This window comes from Pelobates fuscus, chromosome 4, assembly GCF_036172605.1.
Source record: "Pelobates fuscus isolate aPelFus1 chromosome 4, aPelFus1.pri, whole genome shotgun sequence".
Taxonomy (NCBI): Eukaryota; Metazoa; Chordata; class Amphibia; order Anura; family Pelobatidae; genus Pelobates; species Pelobates fuscus.
The window spans coordinates 286,788,695-286,813,818 of NC_086320.1; the positions used below are offsets into that span (position 1 = coordinate 286,788,695).

General features: G+C 38.9%; 1 protein-coding gene across 3 annotated transcripts in view; it reads right to left on the bottom strand.

Moving 5' to 3' along the window:
• Positions 1–25,124, bottom strand: part of ATP2C1 (ATPase secretory pathway Ca2+ transporting 1) — a 203,403-nt gene that overhangs the window by 20,353 nt on the left and 157,926 nt on the right. For all 3 annotated transcript variants that reach the window (XM_063452172.1, XM_063452173.1, XM_063452174.1), the window contains 6 exons: positions 19,348–19,445; positions 14,642–14,737; positions 13,030–13,119; positions 10,441–10,545; positions 3,542–3,698; positions 2,628–2,798 (listed from right to left, as the gene is read on the bottom strand). In XM_063452172.1, coding sequence (XP_063308242.1) covers positions 2,628–2,798; positions 3,542–3,698; positions 10,441–10,545; positions 13,030–13,119; positions 14,642–14,737; positions 19,348–19,445 — 717 coding nt within the window. The remainder of the gene's footprint in view (positions 1–2,627; positions 2,799–3,541; positions 3,699–10,440; positions 10,546–13,029; positions 13,120–14,641; positions 14,738–19,347; positions 19,446–25,124) is intronic.

Here is a 25,124-nt window from a genome sequence, read left to right on the forward strand (position 1 = left end):
CGGGTGCCGGAATATGACGTAAAGTATGTGTGTGCAAGAATTTGTAAGTGTGTGTGTCTGTCAGTGTGTGTGTGAGTGTCTGTCTGTGAGTGTGTGTGTGTGTATGTGTGTCTGTGTATGTGTGTCTCAGTGAGTGTGTGTGTGTCTGTGTAGGTGTGTGTGTGTCAGTGAGTGTGTGTGTGTGTCAGTATGTTTGTGTCTGTCAGTGAGTGTGTGTCTGTCTGTGAGTATGTGTGTGACTGTGTGTCTGTGAGTATGTGTGTGACTGTGTCTGTGAGTATGTGTGTGTGTGTCTGTGAGTATGTGTGTGTGTGTCTGTCTGTGAGTATGTGTGTGTGTCTTTCTGTCTGAGTATGTGTGTGTGTCAGCGGGAGGATCAGATTTGGCACAGGGTGGTAGAGAGGGGTGCTGTGGTTTAGTAGAGGGGGGACTGGGATTTAGTAGAGGGGGTGCTGTGGTTTAGTAGAGGGGGAGGCTGGGGGGGGGGGGGTATTTTAAAAATAAACCTACTTTCTATGAAAATGTACGGTGTTTTTTTTTTTTTTTGGCCCACATAAACATAAACCTTGTTTATGTGGCCCATGCCAGACTCTGAGTTTGACATGCTTGTCTTACACAAATATCTAGGGACAGGAAACACTTTACAAGCAAAAGAGGGCACACGAGAAAAGGACACTTTTCAGAAAAATTCTGTCCAAAAGCACAATTTTTCTTATATATTTTACAAAAGTAATGGGGGTTCCTAAAAGTTAATTCCTGTATCAAAATCCAGACGGTTAAAACCTGGGTAATTCAAGTCAGAATTGTCAGAAGTTCAAAGTGGATTTCAACTCTAAGGGGAAAATAGTACAACTGGAAAAGTTCTCACTGTACTTCCAGTTCAGCAACGTTTGTCTTAACATTTTGAAACCCATTATTAATTCCCAAGAATTCTCACTCTAGTGAATAACTCTGTTTGTGTTAGGAGAGTGAATTTCAAATTTTAGGCCCCAATAGCAGAAGAGAAAAGAAAGCTATCTTGCTAGAGAATATTTCCAACAATATAAAATGAACTTTGAATTCCCCACAGTTCACACTTTAGTAAATAACCCTCACTATCAATAGCTTGCTTATGTCAAACCCTTAGGTGCCATGGAGCCATGTGATCCATTGTTCAATCCAGGTTACGATAAGATTTAGAATGGATATGCGCCAGTTTGGACCCTATATTATCTTCTGAAGTAGTGTTCACTGCTGCATTTTACTACTGAATACTAGCACTGTCATTGTAGTATTCTAGCCACCTTAGAGAGTATTGATTAGACAGGCTTTAGATCTCTGCTTGTGAACACTGCTTTAGAAAATAATATCAGGCAACACAGATGGTAAGGAAGATGGCTTTGACAAGGGAACAATTTTCAAAACTCTTTTGTGGATGTGTGACGTCCACGTCATTGATGAAGCAGGGAACACGCTATACATTTCAAATGCAATATGCCCAGTACTAAATGCAATATGCCAAGTACTCTTAGTGTGAAAATTGTGTGTCATATCTCAAGCAGATTTTAATTTGTACAGTTTGTTTTTTTTTTTACCATGTGCCCTAATAAAATACAAAACAAATAATTTAACAGACCTTTAGTTATTTACGAGTATACAGGAAATAAAAAGAAGACCTGACTTTTTTTTTATTAAAGTCAATATTAAAAGCATACAAAAGGGCAAAAAATGGATTGGGATAGAATTGTATATGCACAATCAGATTAACCAAACTGATATGAACAGGCACTGCAGACTTCCACCAGATCAGGTCCCTTACCAGGATCCATGTGTGTTTATATATGTTGACATATCCTATGAGAGAGTTTGGAATGTGTGATATGTATATATATCTCTGTCCGATGTGTTTGTTGGTGGGGCACAACCAGCCACTCTAAGAATTCTATAAGTGGCCCTAAGAATTCTACTGAAGGGCCTGCATGCACAACTAAGGCTGCTAATACGTACATTAATTTAGCAGTACCCCTTGGTAATCAAAAAACCAGAAATCTATTATCAAATCTAACCATTCCAGATCTATAGGATGCCTATTTGTACAATCCAGTGAATAGCATGGAAGAAGAAAAGATTTTGAAGATATAAAACAGAAAATGTATAAAGGAGATATAAATATATACACACACTCTCTACTCTTGCATTCATGAACTTCCCAAATTCACAAACACACAGGGCTGAACACATATTCAGACGTAGACAAAAAAATAAAATTGAAATTGTAGACACTACAAAAGTATAATTAAGATCAGGAAGTTTACATTTTGTAGGGTAATGCGACATATACTGCCTCTGTTCAAGTAGTCTGTGAGTACTCAGTAAATGAATGCACTTAATACATCTATTCGATGACCTTATATTGTCACGTGCTTGCGACTAATTGAGAGAATTCATGCTAGTATTGTATATTGAAAGGCTGAAACCTAGGTGAGGACAATGAGGACTGTAAGACTGCTAAGGATGATCCACTGCACACATGCTCATTCCATAATTACATGTGATACAGCATTAAATCAAAGTAATGATAATGGCAAAAATTATATAAAACAATGATAGCGGCTACTAAATAACAAAACTGTGACCAGTTTCCTTACCAATGGCAATTGCGGTTTCTTGTGAGTCTCCAGTGATCATTTTAATGGCTACTCCTGACTGGATCAGAGCACTGATGGCTTCCTTGACACCTGTTCGCGGAGGATCGATTATTCCCACGAGGCCCAAAAATGTAAGCTGCCCCAATTCTGGACCGGAAGCTAAAGCAATAACTGCAAGAAAAAGTATAGATAAAAACATAACACTCTGGTTTTCATGGTAATGCCAAATCTGCAGAGCCTTTACAGTATTTACACAAGGATTTCCAGTTCACAACCTCTAACTCAAATAGGTTTATGCTAATCGCAGGTTTTTATGTTTAAGTGTTTTGAAGAGATCCCTGACACCTAACATCACATGTCAAAACAGGCTCTAGAACAAATGGAAATCGAGGAAAACCATTAAGGACACTCACACAGGCAGTTTGGGATTAGGTGAGTTTTACAGACAACCACCGTCTGTCCCTGAATATTACTTATCAAAGTGGGGCCTGAAATCAGGATTATCTTATAGCTTACCAATAATACCGTGCAGGTGCAGAAGTACCTTCTAAAACCCATGATAGATGCGTAGGTAGAATGCCCCGACAACAATGCAACCTGGTCGGTGGCTTACTTCAGTTATTTTGATGTAGGTTGATGATGTTTAGGATAAGCACATAGAGCTTTCATTTTACTTCTATAAAATGCCAGTTTTAATATATTACTATTAATATATTAGAACACTATTGTACGTTGAATCTTTAAAAACTGTGATAAGCAATCTCGCAAAATCCTGGACACCAAGCACCCCAGAAAAATGTCTACACAAGACTGACATTGAGACATTACTTATGGGTTGCCGGTGAGAGTTGGAATCTATAAGACAAAAGGATACCAAAACAAGTTTGCAAAGTTGTATGTTAGATATTCCTCACCTCTCAGTCCTGCTGTTCCCATATATGCGGTCTCTTGATGATACAAATCCCTCTGCTGTAGCGTTAGAGGTAATGTCTGGCCCTTGACGTTGTAGGTGGTGCAGTATCTAACAACTTGCTCATAGGCACCTTTCATAAAGCATATCTCTGGTTTATCCTACACAATGATTGAAAAATATTATAACACAAGAAAACAAATTAGAAATTATTGCTCATGCTTCAAGCAGGTAAACATTCTTTTTTTTATTTTGGTATGGGGAAAATCTAATTTATTAAGGGTAACATGTTACTTTTTTTAAAATGTAATATTTTAGGTCACTACCAAGGTTAATTGTATTCATATAAATGTTATGTACTATTATGCCGTGACAATAGCAGAGCTAAAGGAGGATTTTCGTTTTAAATTCATTTTTTTATTTTATTTTATTTTTTATATTGTCTAAATTAGAAATTTACTTTCAAATCACTACAGTTTGGTATATTTAGCAACCCTACCCGTTGTCTCACTACCTACTCTGAAGCCATTATTTCACAGGAAAAGTGATCCTGCCTAAGCCCTTCAGTAAAGGAAAAGATTGTACAGCAAATGCTGATGCCAATCATTGATTATGGGGATGTAGTATATGCATCTGCATCGCAATCCCACATTAATAAACTCAACACATTGTATAACTCGTTCTGCCGATTTGTGCTACAATGTAATTACAGGACCCACCATTGTGACATGCTAAAAGAACTAAACTGGCTGTCGCTGGAATCCAGACGCACCCTTCATCTTTCTAGCCTTGTGTTTAAGAGCTTTTCTGGGAAACTCCCACCCTACCTGAACGCAATGCTTTCCCCGGCTGTTCCCACTTCCTACAACCTCCGATCCAGTACCAACACTTTACTTAGTCTACCTCAATATAAAAAGAAAGCAGCCCGATCCTCCTTCTCCTACAGAGCACCGCATTTGTGGAACGACCTCCCGCACAAATTAAAATCTTCCCTAAGTTTAAAGTCCTTTAAGAGATCCTTCTCTACATACCTCAAAACAGAATGTACCTGTCATGGTTGATTATATATTTCCTACCTGTTCTATGTTAAATGTTGTATATATTGTATATTAATTTTGTATTTTATTGTACACTAACTGTAACAATGCAATGATTTGTGGACCCAGGACATACTTGAAAACGAGAGAAATCTCAATGTATCTTTCCTGGTAAAATATTTTATAAATAAATAATAAATAAATTTCACATGACTGTCATGTAAGGTTTTCCCAACATAGTAAACCCTCAAGGCTGTTATGATTTTCAACACACTATTACATTGTAATGACTAAAACACAGTACAATAAAAACAAATTCTGCCAATCTCCTGGTGCACATAAAGAAGGCCGAAATGATCAACCGGGGTTGCTGTAACTCTTGTGCAGAGGTTGCCTGCATTTCAGTTCTGGACTGGCCTTTTTAGTTGGATCAGTCGGATAAGAAAATAGTATAGGTTCTCTTTGTAATGTCACAAGTGAGCAAACAAAATCTTGAGACCTGAGCAGGAACTAACTGAAGGGCAAAATACTGAGTTTCTCTAAGCTTTCATCAGTTCTCAGAGTTGTCATAATCTCTATTTTTGTCACATAAAGCATTAGATTACTTTGCACTCTTCTCTCTTTTCTGAATATTTAATGCAGTTAATATTTTGTTATTGCCAAGAGACAGTTCCTTAGTAGAGAACGTACAAAGTAATTCCAAATCTGTCTGTGGGTGGATGATAATGGATAGTTTGTGACATGTAGCCAAATAATCTAGTACAATATGTTTTACAGGTTTCTCATTGTGGTAAGAACTGAAAGGTAAATAGCACCTTTAACCCTATTATGACAAACAAGTAAATCTCATATCTCGATGGTTTGGCATGCCATGTGTCATGAAAAGATTAAAGTCATGCAAAGAGTTTAAAGAATGACTGTTATAAATATAATAGTTGAGACTTTAGAGGCCTATGCACTAGAGTGAGTTACAGTGAGTTCACAAACCATTAACACAGGCATATTACATTTCAGTTCACTCTAACAACAAACAGTTAATACAATTGTCATTTTATTAAGGGTACATGCATAAATGAGATAACATAAGTTAAACTAGATGTATGAAAAAGTAGTTGGTAATTTAAATTAGCCCTGTCAAAAATTCACCAATTTATCATGTAAATTACATTTTTCACATCTCACACACATGTTACCTATAGGGGCTAAGTAAACATAATATAAGAAATCCACACACAAGGAAACAGATCAGGCAAACTATTGGCCTCCAAACTGAAAACCAGAAACAAAAATAGCTTCAATCTGCAACGCAGAATGTATCAAACTGGTGAACCCCATCCACGTATGTAACGGATCACCTGGCACCCCGACTGGGTACCTCCGTTGAAGGATGCTCCTAGCGCTTACAGAGGGCTCCAAGCGCTCCGCCAGACACCACAACAACCGTAGACCCCCGAACCGCCGCAGCTTGGTTGGGATCTCGCCGTCTCCTACCCACCCTGGACCTACGACAAGGCTCCAGGTTCCAGTGGGTGAACCTCTCCTCCAAGAGAGTGAAGCAGGAACAAGCTCTTACAAGAGCTTAGAAGTGACTAGCTAAGGGAGTATGCAGAGCATAGCAATCCCCTCCCCTCTGCTTGGGAGATAATGGAGTTTCTTACTGTATCTACTCAATTATCTCTAAGCTAAAACTTTTTTATGCATTTTTATAACTCCAAAACTATACATCCAATATTAATAAGTCACATATTATTAATCAGCACACTTTACTTACAAACATATCCAAAATTCAACTAATTCCTTACAGGGGTTAAAGAGTTAGCTGGAAGTCCTTTATGACCAACCGCAAGCACATTTTCCTGCCCAAAACAGTTCCACAGATTCAGGCTGTGCGGTTGGTCTATTTCTGCCTTGAAAATTGACAAAGTCCCATCCGAAGTCGGCGTTCGAATAGTCGAACGCACTCCGACTTCTGTCGAAGTGTCGAAGTAAAACGAGGTTAAACTTCCGCGATGGTCGTTCGTCAAGTGGCAGTCTATTTCACATGAAAAAGATGACAAAGTCCCATTCGAACGTGACTTAGTCTCCAGCCGCGGTGTCGGAGGGTAGGGGAAGGTACAGGTCAGCGGTGTTCGTTCAAATGTGTGGCCGATTTCCGTTCCAGGGATTTGACGGCACACACCACTGACCGCGTTCGACTGCATTAAAATGCATTAAAATTTAAAGTTGCAACACTGCTCCAAAGTACTTAAAGGGCCAAAAACAGCATTTATAAAAATCCATAAGCCCAAATACAGTTCTTAAAAGGTCAGTAACTGTATAATATCAGTTCATAAGCCCCAACTCAGTTCCTTAAAGGGCAATACATCCCAGGGCCATAGTCGCAGGGCAGGAGGCTGGCAAACAGGCCCCTCCAAAAACCAGTGGTGAGGTTACTTTCGCCACAACGTACTTAACAAATTCACCAACTATTACGAATCACTCTACAATCTAAAAGCGAATAAACAGGTTGCACAACCATCTCATAGTGCCATAGGTGACTTCATACACAACATTGAGCTGCCTCTGATACCTGTCGACACAACAAATAAGATGGATGCCCTATTCACAGTGGAGGAGGAATGTGAGGTGGTTAAAACACTGCCAAATCAAAAAGCCCCTGGGCCAGATGGCCTGCCCGATATTTATTACATCACTTTTGTAGACATCTTAACACCACACCTAACCTTGTTATTTAACAATATCATGACAACAGGCACCATCCCTCCAGAAATGATAGAGGCAAATATCATCAAACTGCCTAGGCCAGGCAAACCCCCGACCAAATGCGAAAATTTTTGCCCCATCTCACTCCTAAATGCAGACACTAAAATCTTTGCAAAAGTTATAGCAAATCAGATCAAACCACAACTGGCATCTTCGGTGTCCAGGGAACAGGCGGATTTTGTTCCGGGACGATAAGCCAGAGACAACACCAGACTGTTTTTAAACCTGATAGAACTCTTACAGAGGAAGGGGGAGTCAGGGCTTTTGTTGGCTTTGAACCATTAGTAAAACACATTCAAACACAAGCCAAAATTAAAGGTATGCACACAGACACGAAACTAGCATTGTTTGCCGACGATATACTGCTAATACTTCAGAATCCCCAAGAGTCACTGCCGAGTGTCATGAATCTATTGCACACCTACAGCACAATATCCTATTATAAGAATACTACTGCAAAAACCCAGGTACTCCCTATAAATTTGAATAAATCAATAAAAGCGGCACTAAAAACACAATTCAAATTCGACTGGCAAGAGAAAACTAACATATCTGGGCATACACCTAGCCACAACGAAACATGCACCAACACAAGCAAACCACCTACGACTGCATAACTTCTTACAACTAAAAGTGCAGAAGTGGGAGAACAATATGATACCGTGGCTTGGCCGAGTGAACACGGTCAAAATTATGGTACTAGCCCAAGGCTGCAAAATTGTAGAGATGTAAAGTTCTGCTTGTTTTTCTCTTTTTTTTTCTTCTTCTTTTTCCATGCCATATGTCTATGTCCCTTGTGGTAGAACCACCCACTAGAAGACACAATATTCAGCCTGGGCCCACTGGGCATAAAGACACCAGGCTCACGATACTACACCCAAACACCCACGAAGCTGCGCCACCTATGACCCTAGTCCGGTTACATCTAGCCACACATGACCAATCATTGAAGTGCACCCCCCCCTCCCCCCGCTACCCCCTTGGTTAGGGGCTAAGCCTCTCTTGAGAGGTCAACCATGCACAAAGGCAATCATCCCCCCCCCCCCCATCCCACCCTGGGTAGGAGGGCAAAGCTTACACAACCGACACCCGAGTGCAGATATTGCTTGATCTAACTAAGATAGACATGTTATTACACCTCTTGTGATCATAACCCATGCTAATGTAACATGTTTTTTGCTAACATCCTGTTCTGAGCGACATTATTTTAACATTATAAAATGTGCTGATAAGTTCATTGTTCCAAATGTTAAGCTTGAAAAATATGCTCGGGGTATGCTCTTGGGGCTCCATGAGCTTGTTTGTTATCCACTCAAAGCACGATAAAAATAAAGAATTTAAAAAAAAAAAAATTTAAAAAAATTATGGTACTACCTCAAATTATTTTTCTGTTCAGCACGCACATATATGGAAGCGTAAACCGCCCCGAATAGCAGCCACAAACATGTACTAGTTCCATGAAGGAGGCCTAGGTACCCAAGATATCCACAAATATATCGCCGCCAAATTGGCCCAATTAGGGGATGCTATCTACGTACCAGAGTATCCCTACGGTATATGCTTGAAAATGCTATTACACAGCCTTACACTATAGCACAAACTTACACCCACCCGGTCTAAATCCATTACGAACTATGAATATGGCGGCCAAAACTTGGTTCACATGGGCAACCAAACTTTTGGCTCCTAGCCACCCACTAATGTTTGCAGCTCTAATAAGTCTACAGTATTACACGCCCGACCTACCTATCAAATTGTGGGTAAAGGCAGGGATAGTAAATATAGGTCAACTATATAACGACAATGGGCTAGTGCCATACCCGGAATTAGAGCAGAAATATAAACTACCCTCCAGAGACATGTTCACGTACTTAAGGCTCAAACACATCCTGACTAAAAACAACATTCAGACTACTGACAGAAGTGTTATCACCCAATAATACAGGGGAATAAAGAGAGGCACAAAACCATTAGGCACTCTGCTATAGAGCCCTGCTAGAACACGCCAAACTCTCCAAATTCTCATATATGCTCAAATGGGAAGAGGAACTTAACACGCAATTCTCTAACGAACAATGGCTGAGAGCACGAAGACACACCAAACAAACGACAAAATGCCAAGACCATATTGAAGCTACCTACAAAATATGGACTAGATGGTACATGACTGCACACAGGCTCACATTTTTATCAATGCCACGTCTAACTGCTGGAGATGCGGTGTGCAGGTGCGGATGATCGGCTATGTTTTCTGGCATTTCCAGGTAAAACACCCGTTTTGGGAAAAAATAAAACAAAGTTCTCCCTATTGCTTCAAATAGAAGCAAATATTTCACACATGTTGCCTGCCCACCTGCCAAAACCTATGAGAACACTCATCATACATGTGCTGATTGCTGCCAAAAGCAGTATAGCCACTTTCTGGAAGAACAAGCACCCTCCACCTTTATCAATGGTAATAGAGAAATTAAACACCACGAGAATCTATGAGGAAATGAGCCATAGAATAAATAATACCCTACAAACCTATGACTCAATATGGGCCAACTGGCAATTGGGCACTGGTTCCCTAGAAGATTTACTGACCCATAGTGGGGTGTCGTGGTGTGACACTCTCCTTAAATGCAATGCTGGACGCGTGCTGATAGCCCTACAGGATTTCTTGAAAACTAATTGATTTGATGCATACCATGCATGTTACGTTTGTTATTATGTTATGTTCTTTTAATTTCTGTTTATCTTGAGTTCACTTAATGCTATATAAGTTCATAATGATGCAAATATTGTTCTCCTGGCTACAGACACAAAGCTAATAGTCGTAAAGAGTACACAACTCCAGAATGGGGTAAAATATTGATATCATGCATGTACTGTGATGCGTTGGATTATATACCCTATAATTGTCTTGTGCCTAGAGACTGTAAAATGCGGTCTAACCCGCGCAATTCCAAATGTACCCATGACTGCACCAAGAAAGCACTGTATATGTGAAATGTATCTATATATGTGAACTTAATATGAATATGAGAAAATTCAATACAAATTATTCATGGGGAAAAAAATTATATAAGAAATCCCAGATTTTGGTTAAAATGTAAATTACCTGCTGAGTCCGATGCACACACCGCACCGCCATCCATTTCTGTTCTGAGCTGAAGGGATACTCTGATTTGCGAATATAGTCATGCCGTAAGCCTTCAAGCCCCATCTACAATTAATGACAAACTTGTGAGAAAGACTGTTACTGGCAAAACAATCCAGCCTAGAGTCTAGGGGAATTGTTTGTTTAATGTAATATATTAATATTGAGATGCCAAAACAAACCAGACAAGAAGGATTCAGGCTGCAGGCTAGCACTCAGTCACGTTGTACCTCCCACACTGAAACATTAATTGTATTTGCAATTGGTAGATGGTAAATAACTAGGTTTCCCACAATCATCTGATATATAAAATACGGTGTGACTGACGTGAGAGTCACTTACCAGCCAACAACTCCCTCACTCTCTTGTCTGATTTACATAGTTCAGACAGAAGCACAAATTTTAAATTTAGCTTCTTATACTTAACAAGCAAAATTGAAAAAGAAAAAAAAATATTTTTAGTGTCTTTCAACAGAACACTGCAAAAACTACAAAATAAATGCTCTGTAAGGAGGCAGTCATAAAAAATATGCCAAATATTTGCACCATATAATAAAGAGCCACAACATCATAAATACAGATATCAACATGATGGTAACGTAATTAAGCTGTTCTAATCCTCAGTTATACGGTTCAACAGCAAATATTCCCTTTATATTTATCTGTAATGAATTCATGGTTACGATTTAAAATCCGAGAGACTGAAGGTTTTTGAGTGGTGCTCTGCCTCTTCTCAAGTTTCATATTAAATTAAAGGAACACTCCAAACCCCTTAACGCTTCAGCTTGCTTGGTTATTTTCAAAAACATGGGGTTATATAATTTAAGATTGTCTCTTATATATTAGAAGTGTCTCTTTCTCGTTTGCACCAGCTTTGAGTGCATGATCCCTTTTCGTATATATGAAAACGTTTACTCCACCATTTAAACAGTGGTGCCTCTTTTCTGCCTTTTTGTAATTCACAAAAATAATCCATCTTTGCACCACTTCTGATTTCTCTTTCTGATATTGTTTGTTTCTTTTGGTTTTTAATATTGGGGTAAGTGAGGAGCCGGGGCCAGGCCCAGGCACTTTCATTCTGCACGAAATCTGGAAATGGAGGGGTTCGTGACAATAACCTGCTACAACTATATCCACTGCATTAGCCGTAGTGGCTATGGTATTTAGATCATTCTTTAAAAGGACCACCCCACACCCACAATGCACTTTCTTTATACCAATAGATGGCAGCATTTTACTTGACAATGTGCAGCATTAGTTTTCAATATTATTCAGTGAGTGAATATTAAAGCATGTCAAATACATTATTCTTCACCGTCTACAAATACTAGTGTTAGTGGTCAACTACTAATGCTACACCATTATCTACATTGTCTGGATGTTTCTTAATGAAACATTTAGTATAACCCCAGTGCTGGAGGTATGGGGTTGAGGCAGACTGTTGTGCTGATAGCAATCAGCTTCCCTTGCATAATATTTAGCAAAATTCTCTATTCAATGCCCTTGTAAAAGAATGGGGACCAAGTATACAGAAAGAGGAATCTGGACTTCAATGCATGAAAAACTTCTTTTCCCACTGAACCTCCACGAGGCTCTCAATGTAATATGGCCCATGAATCTACGTGTACTGGATTATTTGACTGTTGCAAATATAGGTAAATTCTAAAATGCAGGGAGTTTGGTATATTCCCCAATGGAGATGACACAATCCATTCCATCAAATGTGAGCTCTATATTATATACAAATTATTATCTTGCATCTTCCCTATTTTCAGGCAACTTTGCAGATCTAAAATACACACACTTCCTTCCCAGCGACATGTCATTATGTAAAAGAACAAACACACATTGTGTCTCTATTACAATGTTTGTTTGGTTCTAAGTGCATTTTATACGATGTTCATTTTCTGCAGATCTACTACTGATCCTTTTTGTACTCCGTACTGTACAAGCACTCACATTCTCTTTTTTTTTTATACATCACGCAAAGTTTTGGTAGCCCTGACCTCTGGTTGATAAACTGTACTGCACTACCCAGGGGGCTCTTTCACCCTTACAAATGATATAGGACGAAGCAGACACTGGTTGACCTAACAACAGCTGACATGTGGAAAACTTGGACCAACTATAGAACTAATCTATTCTTTCACAATAACTAATGATAAGGGCTAGTTACTAAACTAAACTGTATATGGTGGTTGCAGTTAGTAACTAAATGACAATTGCAGAAAAATGCCAACCGAATACAAAGTTTAGCAAAAAATTGCCACATTGAAAACATAGCTTGGATATTTTATCCAAGTCAGCTACTTTGGCCTAACATTTGAAATTAATTTAAAAATGCTCCACAATTCACATTTTAGTGAATAACGCCATCTATTTCTCATTCTCTGTAGAATATAGAAAGTTCCTTAAAAAAAATCAGTTAACTACTCAAAACAGGCAGTGTAATACAAACGATCAATAATTAATAGTATTATAGCAGACTTCAATCCATCCAAATACACCAGCTGGAAGAGAAGCTGGAACATAAACGCCTTCATCACTTACCTTCATGGATAGAGCTATCAAGGCCCCCTCCGTTGGTTTTCCCATTAAAATGTTGTTCCTTATTTCAGCATCATTACACACACAGCCAGCCTAAGGACAGGTGAGAGGTAATTACTATTAATACATTTTACATCAAATTATCTACTTTGAAAGAATAGTAAACACATATTTGTACTATGGGCAAATAAAGAGTTTGCTCCTGTTTCTATTATTCCCAAGGCTGTATGCAGTTATTATGTAGAACAGCTAGAGATAATATGGTCTGTAGCTGACATAGATAACGGGTTCAAGGGTTAGCCAACACTGATAGATACAAACGTTGTCCCAATTTCTGGGCAGCTTGCCGTTGTTATTGGTACTCTGCTATACTATATTTAATTTGCCAAAGTAACGCAACTTTTTTTGTTTCCCTGAAAGGCTTACTCACTAAAGTGACAATTCAAAGTGAATTTCAAATTTAAGGGCAGAGTAGTCAAACTAAAAGGATAGCTGACTTACGTTTACCTTAAATGTGAAATTCACTTTGAATTCTCACTTTAGTGAAAAACCCTGTAAGTGGAGGGAATCTCAAACTCTAGCCTTCCACGTGTGGATGGCCTACAACCCCTAGATTAATTTTAAAGCATTAGAATGGTCGGAAAATCACGGGAGTCAGCAGTCTTGAGCTTGCCCCGCACATTCCGCAAGAATTTGTGTAAAAAGTCTCCCCAGTTTTGTGATCGCAAGGTAAGCAACTGAAGAGTAGTCAATCGTAAAAGAAATAAAAAATTGTGATCTCTTTTAATAAATTTATTTTTATATTATTTACCTTAAAAGGGAAAGTGATGTTTCTATGTTAAGGTTTTTACAACCCCCTATTCATTGCTCTATAGATCTGAGAGAACACTTTTGATCCACCAATTATACAGGAGAGTTAAAGAAACACTCCAATCACCATAACCACAAACAAGATGACAGGCACCTGAGCATTCACAGCACCATAACTACTACAACAAGCTGTAGTGATTATGGTGCCTGGAGTGTTCCTTTAACTTTGAATAAGTAGCAGGGCCTTTTAAGAAATACGCAGCTGTAGTTATTTTTCCCTTGCAGTTGAAAATATGGGGGGGTAGAACAAAGGTGCAAAACTTTTGGGCTTTTGCCAAGACCATGCAACTGGTATCATGAAAAGAAAAGAAGAAGAAAAAAAAAATAATCAAGTATGGAGATTGCTCCACTGAACATGTAACACTGTGATGGCTATTCATGGTAATACAGTGATTAATAAACTACAAAAGAAAAGTGCAGATAATGCTCAGCCGGCCCGAAGAGAAACAGATCACAAATACCAGTCGTTTCAAGCTCAGCCATCACTGACAAAGCATTAAGGCGGAATCTCAATTGCCTTTTAATATTAGATGCTCAGTGAGACCTAATTATAATCCATTCATAAAACAGATGGATTAAGAGGGAATAAGGTTGTTGTGAGACGCGTATTAAAAGATGTAGTTACAAGCCGTGCATTCAGAATTCTCAGAAACAGCCCTGTTAGTAAATCAAACTGCTGCCCTGATATTAATTAGCCTGCCAACATAAAAGAGAGGACAGGAAATAGAAGTACCGGAACACTTACCTCAACAACCTTAGTTATTGATGGGTTGCAAAACCCATGAATAATATCACCATCATGGATCACTTCTCCAAAGCGATTGTACCCAACTCCAGTAACCTGAAAAACACAATAAGAATGATGCAGCCAAGTGGCACACGATGACAAAGACTGTGTTAAAAATTATAATTACGGGGGGCGGAGTCTGACCACCAAGCTGAACGGACGTGTGGGGAAGGAGCTCCTGCTGGGCGACCCGAAAATAGGGCAATATCGCCGGCTACACAGCCCCAAAGACCCACCAAAGTGTACTACCCACGTCGGGGGTGCACCGGGGAATCGGGGGATACCTCTCTGGAGCCTGTTGGGGCGCACAGACCGGGCCGTACCCTGAGGCCTACAGGAGTAAGAGCTGGAGAGAGGCGGCCGCTCTCTACAGCACAAGGTACCCCAAGACTCGATACCGACTCCCTAACCCCCCCCCCCTGGACCGGTGGGGGTCATCCCGGTCCCAGCTAGACAAGCGGGCAAAAGCCACAAAACGAGCAGAGAGAGCCAGGACAACGGGCAGTAGCAAAAAACGGCTGGAACTTACCCAAGATGGCTACCCAACGAAAGCAATGCAAGCAGAATGCGGGCGCCCAGGCCCACACGCACCCCGTGGAGGCTCTTGACCGGCTCTGCTCAACCCTCTGTATGCTGCTGCGAGCCAGGGGTATGCCCTACCACCATGCCGCTCGGACGGTGGCCTCGTGGATTCGCCCGGTGACCCGCCGGCGCCACTATGGAATCCCACTACGGGCCTTTGGAGCAGCCACCCGACCACGTAGGCCCCGACACGCAGGAGGGCGAGGAGTGAAGCTAGCCGACCCGGGCACAAGCATCTACCTGCATCAGCGCAGTAAGGAGGATGCCAAGCAGACTAAAAGGCCCTGCAACATATCGAAGCAAGGCACACTGGACAAGCGAGTAACCACGCGGCGACCCAGGGCTGCAGACAACCGCCACATGGCGACACAGGAGGCACCCCAGTTACACCAAGCCAGGACCAAGCACCCACTGAGGGAACCCAACTACCCTGCAAAAGGATTTGAACTGTGTCTGACAGCCATGGGCATAGGCTGAGTAGTACGAGCACAAGGGGACACTTGATATGTCAGGGCAAAGATTTGCTGTTCCCTCTTACACGCACAGCTCTGATATAGCATAGCAGCATGTGTTATGATATACTGTTTTATACATATACTACTGTTATACCCACTCGGTCATTCTACCGCTTGTCACACAATTCTTAACAGACCTGGTGGTTTCCTCTTATTAAGTAATGCTTAGCATCCTTAACCCCTTAGCCTGTGTGGTCTAAACAACAACCTTAATGTTTATGAAAAGTGTATATTTGAAAAAGTTGTGCTAGGTATTATAAGCCCCCAATCCTTCTGCTTATTCTAACTACAATACCTGAGCCTGCTGCTCTGCTGCCCCCTGATGGAAAACTTATGCCTGCAGAAACCCATTATTAAAAGAGTCCTTAACTCGCGTCCCACGACAAAACGCAGCTCTATGTTATGTTACTCACAACATCTGCCCTGCAAGAATGCCGACTTAGCTATGTTAAACGACAGTTATCCTGATGCATTTCTAGTAGTCCACTAGACCACTTATACATCTGCCAAGCTTAGCGTGATTAAACCAATCTATTATTGTTATAAAGCTTGATATCCCTATGTGCTTACATAAAATGTAAATCGATGTATCAACGTTACATTAATTAAGCTGGATAACCGAGACATACATTTTAATCCACCTGTTTGAATAACCCAATGTTTTAAGCTTGTTTAAAAAATATAAAATGAGGCTGATAATCCAAGGAGATTTTGTAACCTGTTATGACGATATTTGCCTGTATAACCCCTGCAAGTCTCCCTCTCTTTATTCTGTACCACCATAACCATATGCCTCAATAAAAGAAAGATTTACAAAAAAAAAAAAAAAAAAAAAAAAAAAAAAAAAAAAAAAAAAATTATAATTACAAATATTTATATTGCACCAACATATTCCACAGTGCTGTACAATAGGTAAACAAGACAAACATTTAATGTAAACCAAGAGTATACAGTGTGTGTACATACACCCTTATTCCACTAAACAAAGAATATATGCAATTTGCTGCTGCATCTCAGTGATGCATGGCACTTGGGCATAACATTAGGAGAGCCCATGGATACCTGTATGATATTTAGTTTGACGATTCTTTTTAAATATGGTTGTCCCAGTGGAACATAAGTAAGCATGGGTATGTATTAAAATATCTACCTTTTTTTTTATTGCAATATATAACAACATACAAAGAAGCTCAATTACGTACATTAAATAAAGTTTTATTTTCACTAATTATAATTTTTTTTTTACGATTTTCCTTTATAGACAAGTGACATCTAATGTCGCCAGAAAACAACATTGCTTTTGAAGATTCTATTTCAAAATTAGAATGCACGGCAATGCTTAATATGCAAGGCATTCCATGTTTGCAATAATGCTTCAAAGACCAGATAGTGATTATCATTGCTCTTTCAGAGGTTAATATTTGATTTTCTTTCAAAAGAGAGGCATTTTTACACATATTTGATATAGAGTATTCTAATTAGCCTTGCCTATTGTGATAACATTTCAAAACAAGCATCTTTTGTTGTCAAAGTATACTTATTAAGGATCAGCAATTAGTTTCAATGGGTAAAAAAAAAAAAAAAAAAACTGCATACATCTAAAAAAAATACATGCCTGTTTTTCTTCATTTAGACAAATTTGCCAAAATATTTCTTTTTCTTATAGCAAAGAAGCAAAATTAAACTTTAAGTGGCACTTTATAGGTTACAATGTATAATTACACTAAGGGTTCCTTTAAATAAAAAGAGCATTTACTGTAAGAGGGGTTCACTGGACTATCAGGAAAACAAAGATATATTTCAGGCCAAAATAGCTGCATTGGAAATTGCTGACAATTTCACTTTATGGAAAAACTGCGACAGCATTTTATAACATTACAGAATCTATACTTACAAATATTTTCTTCTAATAAACACATTTAATTTAATTTTGAAACCAAAATAGTGACAAGTGTGAGGGTGTGTGTGAAATGTTAACCTTGACAAAGATGTGTTGTGTTTTTTGTTTTTTTGTTAACCTCAATTACTTAGTAACTAATGTACTGCATCATGGTTTTTCATTTTGCATTTTTTCTCACCGACACAGTTATGGGACAGGTTTTTCTGCATTCTAAAGACAACCACAAACATATTTTAAAATAATTTAAAACTATGTCAGAGTCTAATACTTTTCCCGGCTTAAAACGATTTCATAATGTTCAGTAGGAAACATGTATTTTTTAATTAATATTTTACCAGAAAATGTTCCCATTGATGTTTATATCCGAACCCTTCTTCCTAAGTAGTATCTACGGTAAATATTAACCTAATGAGAACCAAATTCATGCTGTCATTATAATTAGTCCCTAAATGCCCAATTTACGAGGGCAAGCCGGTTTGCCCTCGTAATTTAACTTTGGTACCTTTATACAGCCTGCATTGTAACTAACTGTTTGTTACGTTCAAATTAACTGTAGGATGTTTAAAGATCAGCTTGTTAATATGGAATTATTCTGTCATTCGTCTGTAAGTGGGTTTAACCCCTTAAGGACACATGACATGTGTGACATGTCATGATTCCCTTTTATTCCAGAAGTTTGGTCCTTAAGGGGTTAAATCAAACTGTGAAAACGATTTCACCCTTTACTGGTGAAAGGTGGTGCTAGGGTACAGCAACTATCGCATACTTCCCAAGTGTCCCTATTTAAGAAGGACAGTCCCTATTTTGGGCCCAAATCCATATTTTCTATCCTAAAGTCATTCTTTTTTCGAGCCAGCTATTCTTAGTGAAGTGCATGCTGACAACAGACGTAAAATATGCACAGAATTGACATTAGGCAGCGTGGTACAGAGTTATGGGCTGCCTAAGTTACATGTGCTGGGGGTGCAACTTGGCCCAGAACACAATTAAAAATATCTCTGAACGTGCAGTGTTTCAAGCTGAAACACATCACATCCAGACTCTTATCACCATGACCACATCAAAAAGCAGAAGTGGTGATGATGGTTGGAGTAACCCTTTAAGTGATTATACTCACTGCATTTGTATTACGTTGAATAAAAGATGTTTTACATTCTCCTATTCAATATAAGGAATACGATTTAAATTATGTTTTCCCCACTTTTCAACAACTCCTGAGAGGTCAAATCCAGTTGGTATATGTTTTAAAAATACATGACATTTTCAAAATCTCTGCAAGGTTTTAAAAATATTTTTGCTTCTACAAAGATCTAAAAGCATTTTTTTAAATTTTAGAGGCAGTGTTAGACTACACAGAGAAGAAGGGCTTGGCTTAATTTTTTTTCTGGGTTAAAAAAAAACATGACTTAAATGAACCTCCAGAGTTTAGCAGACCACATTCTTTTGATCCTTTGCCAAACACACACTGTGTTGCCTGCTGATAAAAGTTTATGTAGTTTGCAGTCCACTAACAGTTTGAAGTCTAGTATTTGACTAACTGTGTATCAGTTGCATTTGAATAGAAACACATGAATTCATATACACAATATCGTTCAACTAACTTTCATGTCAAACGATTATAACTTTTGCAATCAATAACAATATTCACCATAAAGCGACATTTATACCTCTACATGGATTCCATCCGAAGTAAAAATATGTGTTACGGTCATTTCATTCTTGGTCAGAGTGCCGGTTTTATCAGAACAGATAACATTACAGCATCCTAATGGCAGAAGAGAAACATTAGATTAAGAACGAGCAGCATTTCCTCTTTAATAAAAGATGTGAATTCCAGATGAGCCATTTCCAAAAATATTCATGAGTACAGGATATTCCTGCATGATCCCAGGCGACACTCATTTTCACTATTCCTGGCAACAGAATGGAATCTACAAAAAATTGAAAGTGTTTTCTGTTTCCAACTGCCATTACCCAAAACACTGTAGCACAGTACGTGAACGGAGAGCCTTCCAACTACTGAAGATTCTGGGTGACTGTATTTCAACAACAAGCAAAATATAACAAGAGCTCTTGGGTATTCCTCTAACAGGCTTTTATGCAAGGCAGTCCATGGGCTACATCGTTATAAAGCTTGACTTTCTTTTGATTTTACAGCGAATGGGTCTGGTCTGTTAATAAATTTGGCTTAGGAAACCAATGTGTCAATATCACAATATAAGTCACAGTGAAAACAGCACCACAAATCAGAATTGCTGTATTTCTAAAACATAATGTTTTACATAAAACAATAATTACTAGCCTGGGTTAACTCCACCTCTAGCAGTTGTCTACCAGACAGCCACTAGACAGCTTCCTGGTTTGTAACGGACCTTTGTTCTGTTATCTGACGATCTGCATGAGGACCTCCAGCGTCAGATTTTTCCCTATAGGAAAGCATTGAATAATACTTTCATATGGGGAAATCCTTATGTGAGCGCGGCCATTGCCACGCATGCAAATTAGGTCTCCCACGCTGGCTGATGTCTGCGGGGGAGGAGTGTGGGCGGAGCCTAACCCAGCGCCGAGGGACATCGGCGCTGGATTCAGGTAAATGACTGAAGGGGGGCGCGAGGGAGCGGGGCATTGTGGGATTCTTTATTGCCAGGAAAACGGCTTTGATTTTTTTGCACTATAGAATGCCTTTAACCAGGAAACTACATTCAGATTACTCTGGTTTCTAAGTACATCCTGGGGATGTTACTTTTGCCCAACATCCAGGGGATGTTATTATTACCCAATTTAACCCCTTCAGGACGGAGTCAATAGTGCACGTTCTGATCAAAACAAAACGTAAACAAAAACTAAAATTTGCGCTATATGTCTGTTCACCTGTAGTTCCCCTCTTTCAAATTATATGCACCCACACTTATTATATATCATTTTGTTCAGGAGAAACAGCGCTTTAATTTATCATTAACTATTCATATATGGAACATTATTTATTATGAATAAAATAAAATAAAAATGTGAGAAAATAAGATTTTTTTTTAAATTTGCATTTCCGTCTGACATTTTAACTGTGATTGTCATAATACTGTTAGATTTTACTGCAAAACAATGCACATATTTGTAATCAGCAATGTGTCACGAGTACAACAGTACCCCCCATTAACAGGTTTTATGTTGTTTTGGAAAGTTACAGGGCCAAATATAGAACATTCCATTTTCAAATTGAAATTTTCCAGATTAGTAATGTTACCTTTGAGACGGTGTGGTAGCCAGGAATGAGAATTACCCCCATAATGGCATAGCATTTGAAAAAGTAGACAAGCCAAGGTATTGAAAGTGGGGTATGTTTAGTCTTTTTTAGTAGCCACTTAGTCACAAACACTGGCCAAAATTAGCGTTCATATTTGTTTTTGTGTGAAAAAAAGCAAAAAACGAATATTTGGCCAGTGTTTGTGACTAAGTGGCTACTAAGAAAGACTGGACATACCCCACTTGCAATACCTCGGGTTGTCTACTTTTGCAAATTGTATGCCATCATGGGGGTAATTCTCATTCCTGGGCTACCATATGCTCTCAAAGGCAACATAACCAATCTGGCAAATTTCAATGTGAAAAAAATTAAATGCAAGCCTTATATGTGACTCTCTAACTTTCCAAAACACAACAGAACCTGTACATGGGGGGTACTGTTATTCTCGGGAGACTTCACTAAACACAAATATTAGTGTTTTAAAACAGTAAAACATATTACAACAATAATATAGACCAGAAAAAAAACGTTCACTTGTAAAAAATGCGACAAACGTCACTTTTACTTAAAATATCATCGTTGTAATACAATTTACCAGTTTGAAACACTAATATTTGAGTTCAGCGAAGTCTCCCGAGTAAGACAGTACCCCCTATGTACAGGTTTTATGGTGTCTTGGAGAGTTACAGGGTCAAATATAGTGCTTGCCAATTAAATTCTCTGCACTTTCTCCCTGTGTTGTCAGGCATGTCAATCAAATCACATAATTACGTTAAAAGATTATTTAAATATACATGTAGAATTTTAATATATATGCATTTATAGGTATTTAAATTCTACGTGTATACTAATGTAATCTTTTATGTAATTATATGTATTTATCTATATATATATATATATATTTGCGGTTATTTGTATTTTATATATAGATAGATATATATAGAATGTCATTCTAAGTGTATTTTGTTACCGATATATATATATATATTAATAACAAAATACAGTTAGAATGAAATTACATATGCATATATAATTTATATTAAATTTTGTTTCAATATTTTATTTATTTATTTTATTATTTTATTTATTTATTATTTTAATTATACATATTTATATATAATATATGTGCATCTATTATATATATAATATATATACATATTATATATATTTAACGTCATTCTAAGTGTATTTTAATATTAATATATATACTTATATTAATATTAAAATACACTTTGTATGACGTTACATATATATAATATGTGTATATATATTATATATACATATTATATATATATATTATATATTATATATATATATATATATATATATATATATATATATATTTTAAATTTATTTTTACACATGTTTAATATATTTTTTTTTACTTTCCCACCAGATCCATAGCCAGCTATAGGGGGCCATGTGATCGCTCTTTGAGAGAGATCACATGGCCCCCGGGGGCCTCATTTGCCAGAGGGGGGCTGCCTGGGCTCTCAGGCAGCCCCCCAGAAGAGGATCGCGGCGGAGGTGAGTACACCTCTCCAACAGGGGCTTAAAGCCGTTACGACGTACCATGCCGCCGCAACGGCTTTAAAGCCCATTTAATGCGGGACGGCATGGTACGTCGTAACGGCGTTAAGGGGTTAATGGTACTCCTTTTAACTACCTTGGAAGGATGAAAGGTTAAATCAACCTTGCTGGGCATTGAACCTGCGACCATCAACGGTAGAACAGATTCTGCTGGCAAAGCATCGAGTAAATGTAGTTCACAACATCAGGAGTGATGAAAGTTGCCTACCCCTGTGCTAGTGCATGATGGTTACTTAACCCCTTAAGGACACATGACATGTGTGACATGTCATGATTCCCTTTTATTCCAGAAGTTTGGTCCTTAAGGGGTTAAAGGATCACTATAGTGTCAGAAAAACAAAGCGGTCTTCCTGACATTATAGTGCCCTGAGGGAGTCCCCACCCTCAGGGTCCCCCTCACGTGGGGCTGAAGGGGTTAAAAACCCCGTCAGGAGCTTACCTTAATCCAGCGCTGGGCTCCCTCGGCGCTGGTGTCCGGAAGACAGCCACTAGAGGCTAGATTAACCCCAAATGTAAACATAGCTGTTTCTCTGAAACTGTTATGTTTGCATCTGAAGGGTTAAAACCTGAGGGACCTGGCACCCAGACCACTTCATTGAGCTGAATTGGTCTGGGTGACTATAGTGTCCCTTTAATGCATTACAGAGCAAAGCAATGCACACATTACTCAAGCTAACCACTGACCAGCTGTGTAAAATCATGGAATGGTTATGTATACTGTGGACTGAACACGATCTTCACTACAAACATGAATTGTGCTTCTATGCCTAATAAATATTTAAATTTTACCCAATACAGTCCTAAAGTGTATGCGTTATTGCTCCACTATAAATATAGACATATAAAAACATAGCTTAAAAGGAACTAAATGATCCATGTAAACCAATGTGTGCACAGCACTACTAGAAAGGAATTGACTAATCCACTGATCCTCCCCCTGGGTGCTGCCGAAGCAAACAATGAGCTAAGAAGCACAACAGAGGAATAAGAGGTCTTTAGAATAAAATTGGTCAAGCTATGTAAGAAGGTCCATGTTTCCACTAAATCATCAGCGTGTTCTTTAATACGCCATTAAGATTCTCTGGGGAGCAGGAGCAAATGCCTTTATGCTTGACAATAAGTCAAACAAATGTGTTAAATGTTCAATGCTCCTAAAATGCCCATAGAGAAGAAATTGCCAGGAAAGGATTGTTCTGTATAATAATCATTAAATCTAGTAATAGAGGCTTGTATTGATTTACTGCACTCACACTGAAGGTGTATACAATGTATTAGTATATTTACCAGCATCATCAAATGGTATAAGAATAGATCAGCTTTAAAGGGACACTACAGTCACCAGAACAACTACAGCTTAATGTAGTTGTTCTGGTCAGTATAATCATTATATGCAGGCATTTTCATGCAAGCACTGCCTTTTCAGAGAAAAGGCTGTGTTTACATTGCCCCTAGAGACACCTCCAAGTGGCCACTCCTCAGATGGCCACTGGAGGTCCTTCCTGGCTCAGTGCTGCACAGTAGGCAGCCCTGCCATTCAGCGTCTTCACGCTCTGCATGGGGACACTGAATTTTCTTCATAGAGATGCATTGATTCAAGGAGGAGGTGCTGATTGACAAAAAACTGTGTTTGGCCCCAGCATGGGAAAGCATTGGATTGGTTAAAAATTGGCAATTGTGATGATGTCACCAAGGGAGCGGGGCCAGTGCCGGCGGACCCGTATGGCACTGGAAATAAGGTGAGTTTTTCATGCTTTTAAGAAAGTAAGAGGCGGGAGAGGGGGGGAGGTAAGCCACCTTAATGGTGGGTTTTGCACTATAGGGTCAGGAATACATGTTTGTGTTCCTTTAATGTTAGAAAGACTTCTGTAAAATCAGCATGTGCTGTAAAATGTTCCTATTTAAAGCATTCACCTTAATGCTTGCCAGACGTATTATGTGTTACACACACACACACACACACATACACAAACACTACAAGGACCCGCCTCAGGTAACCAAAACAATGTGCAGGTTTCCATATTTAGTGTAAGCACCACTGTCACACATCTGTTCACTTTATCCGAGGATGTGTCAACTTAGCACACCTGATGTGTCCAGTCCAGTTAGCACACCTTGAAAACAGTCTTGTGGCACTAACCACATTTACTGCTTCTCAAAGTCTGATGCTTTACATATTGTTTACTTTGCATATGCAAGTATATACATCACCCTGGGCCAGCTCTATGCTTCCATGCTTGTGCATGGCCCCAACACCAACTAAATTGTAGAAGGCAGGACAAAATGAGGACATGACATTTTGGCCGTATTATATCATGGCCAAAACTTTGTATCCTTGTTTTTTTCCTGCATTCCACAATAAAACTATCATGTTCACCCTAGGATGTGCAGCCTGTGGCTCTTCCCTTGTGGATATATTCGGAGGTTAGAGAACCTCTACCACAGAGTTCCGGTGCTACTGCTACCAGTGTGCAACATTCTACTACTCATCTAAATTGTTGAGGGTTATGATTTTTCCATTCTCTGCCCAGAATTAAATTATTATTGTTTTGGGATTTCACGATGGGAACACAGGAATCCCATCTACTGCTAGGTGGTTGAATTAGTTAAAGGGAC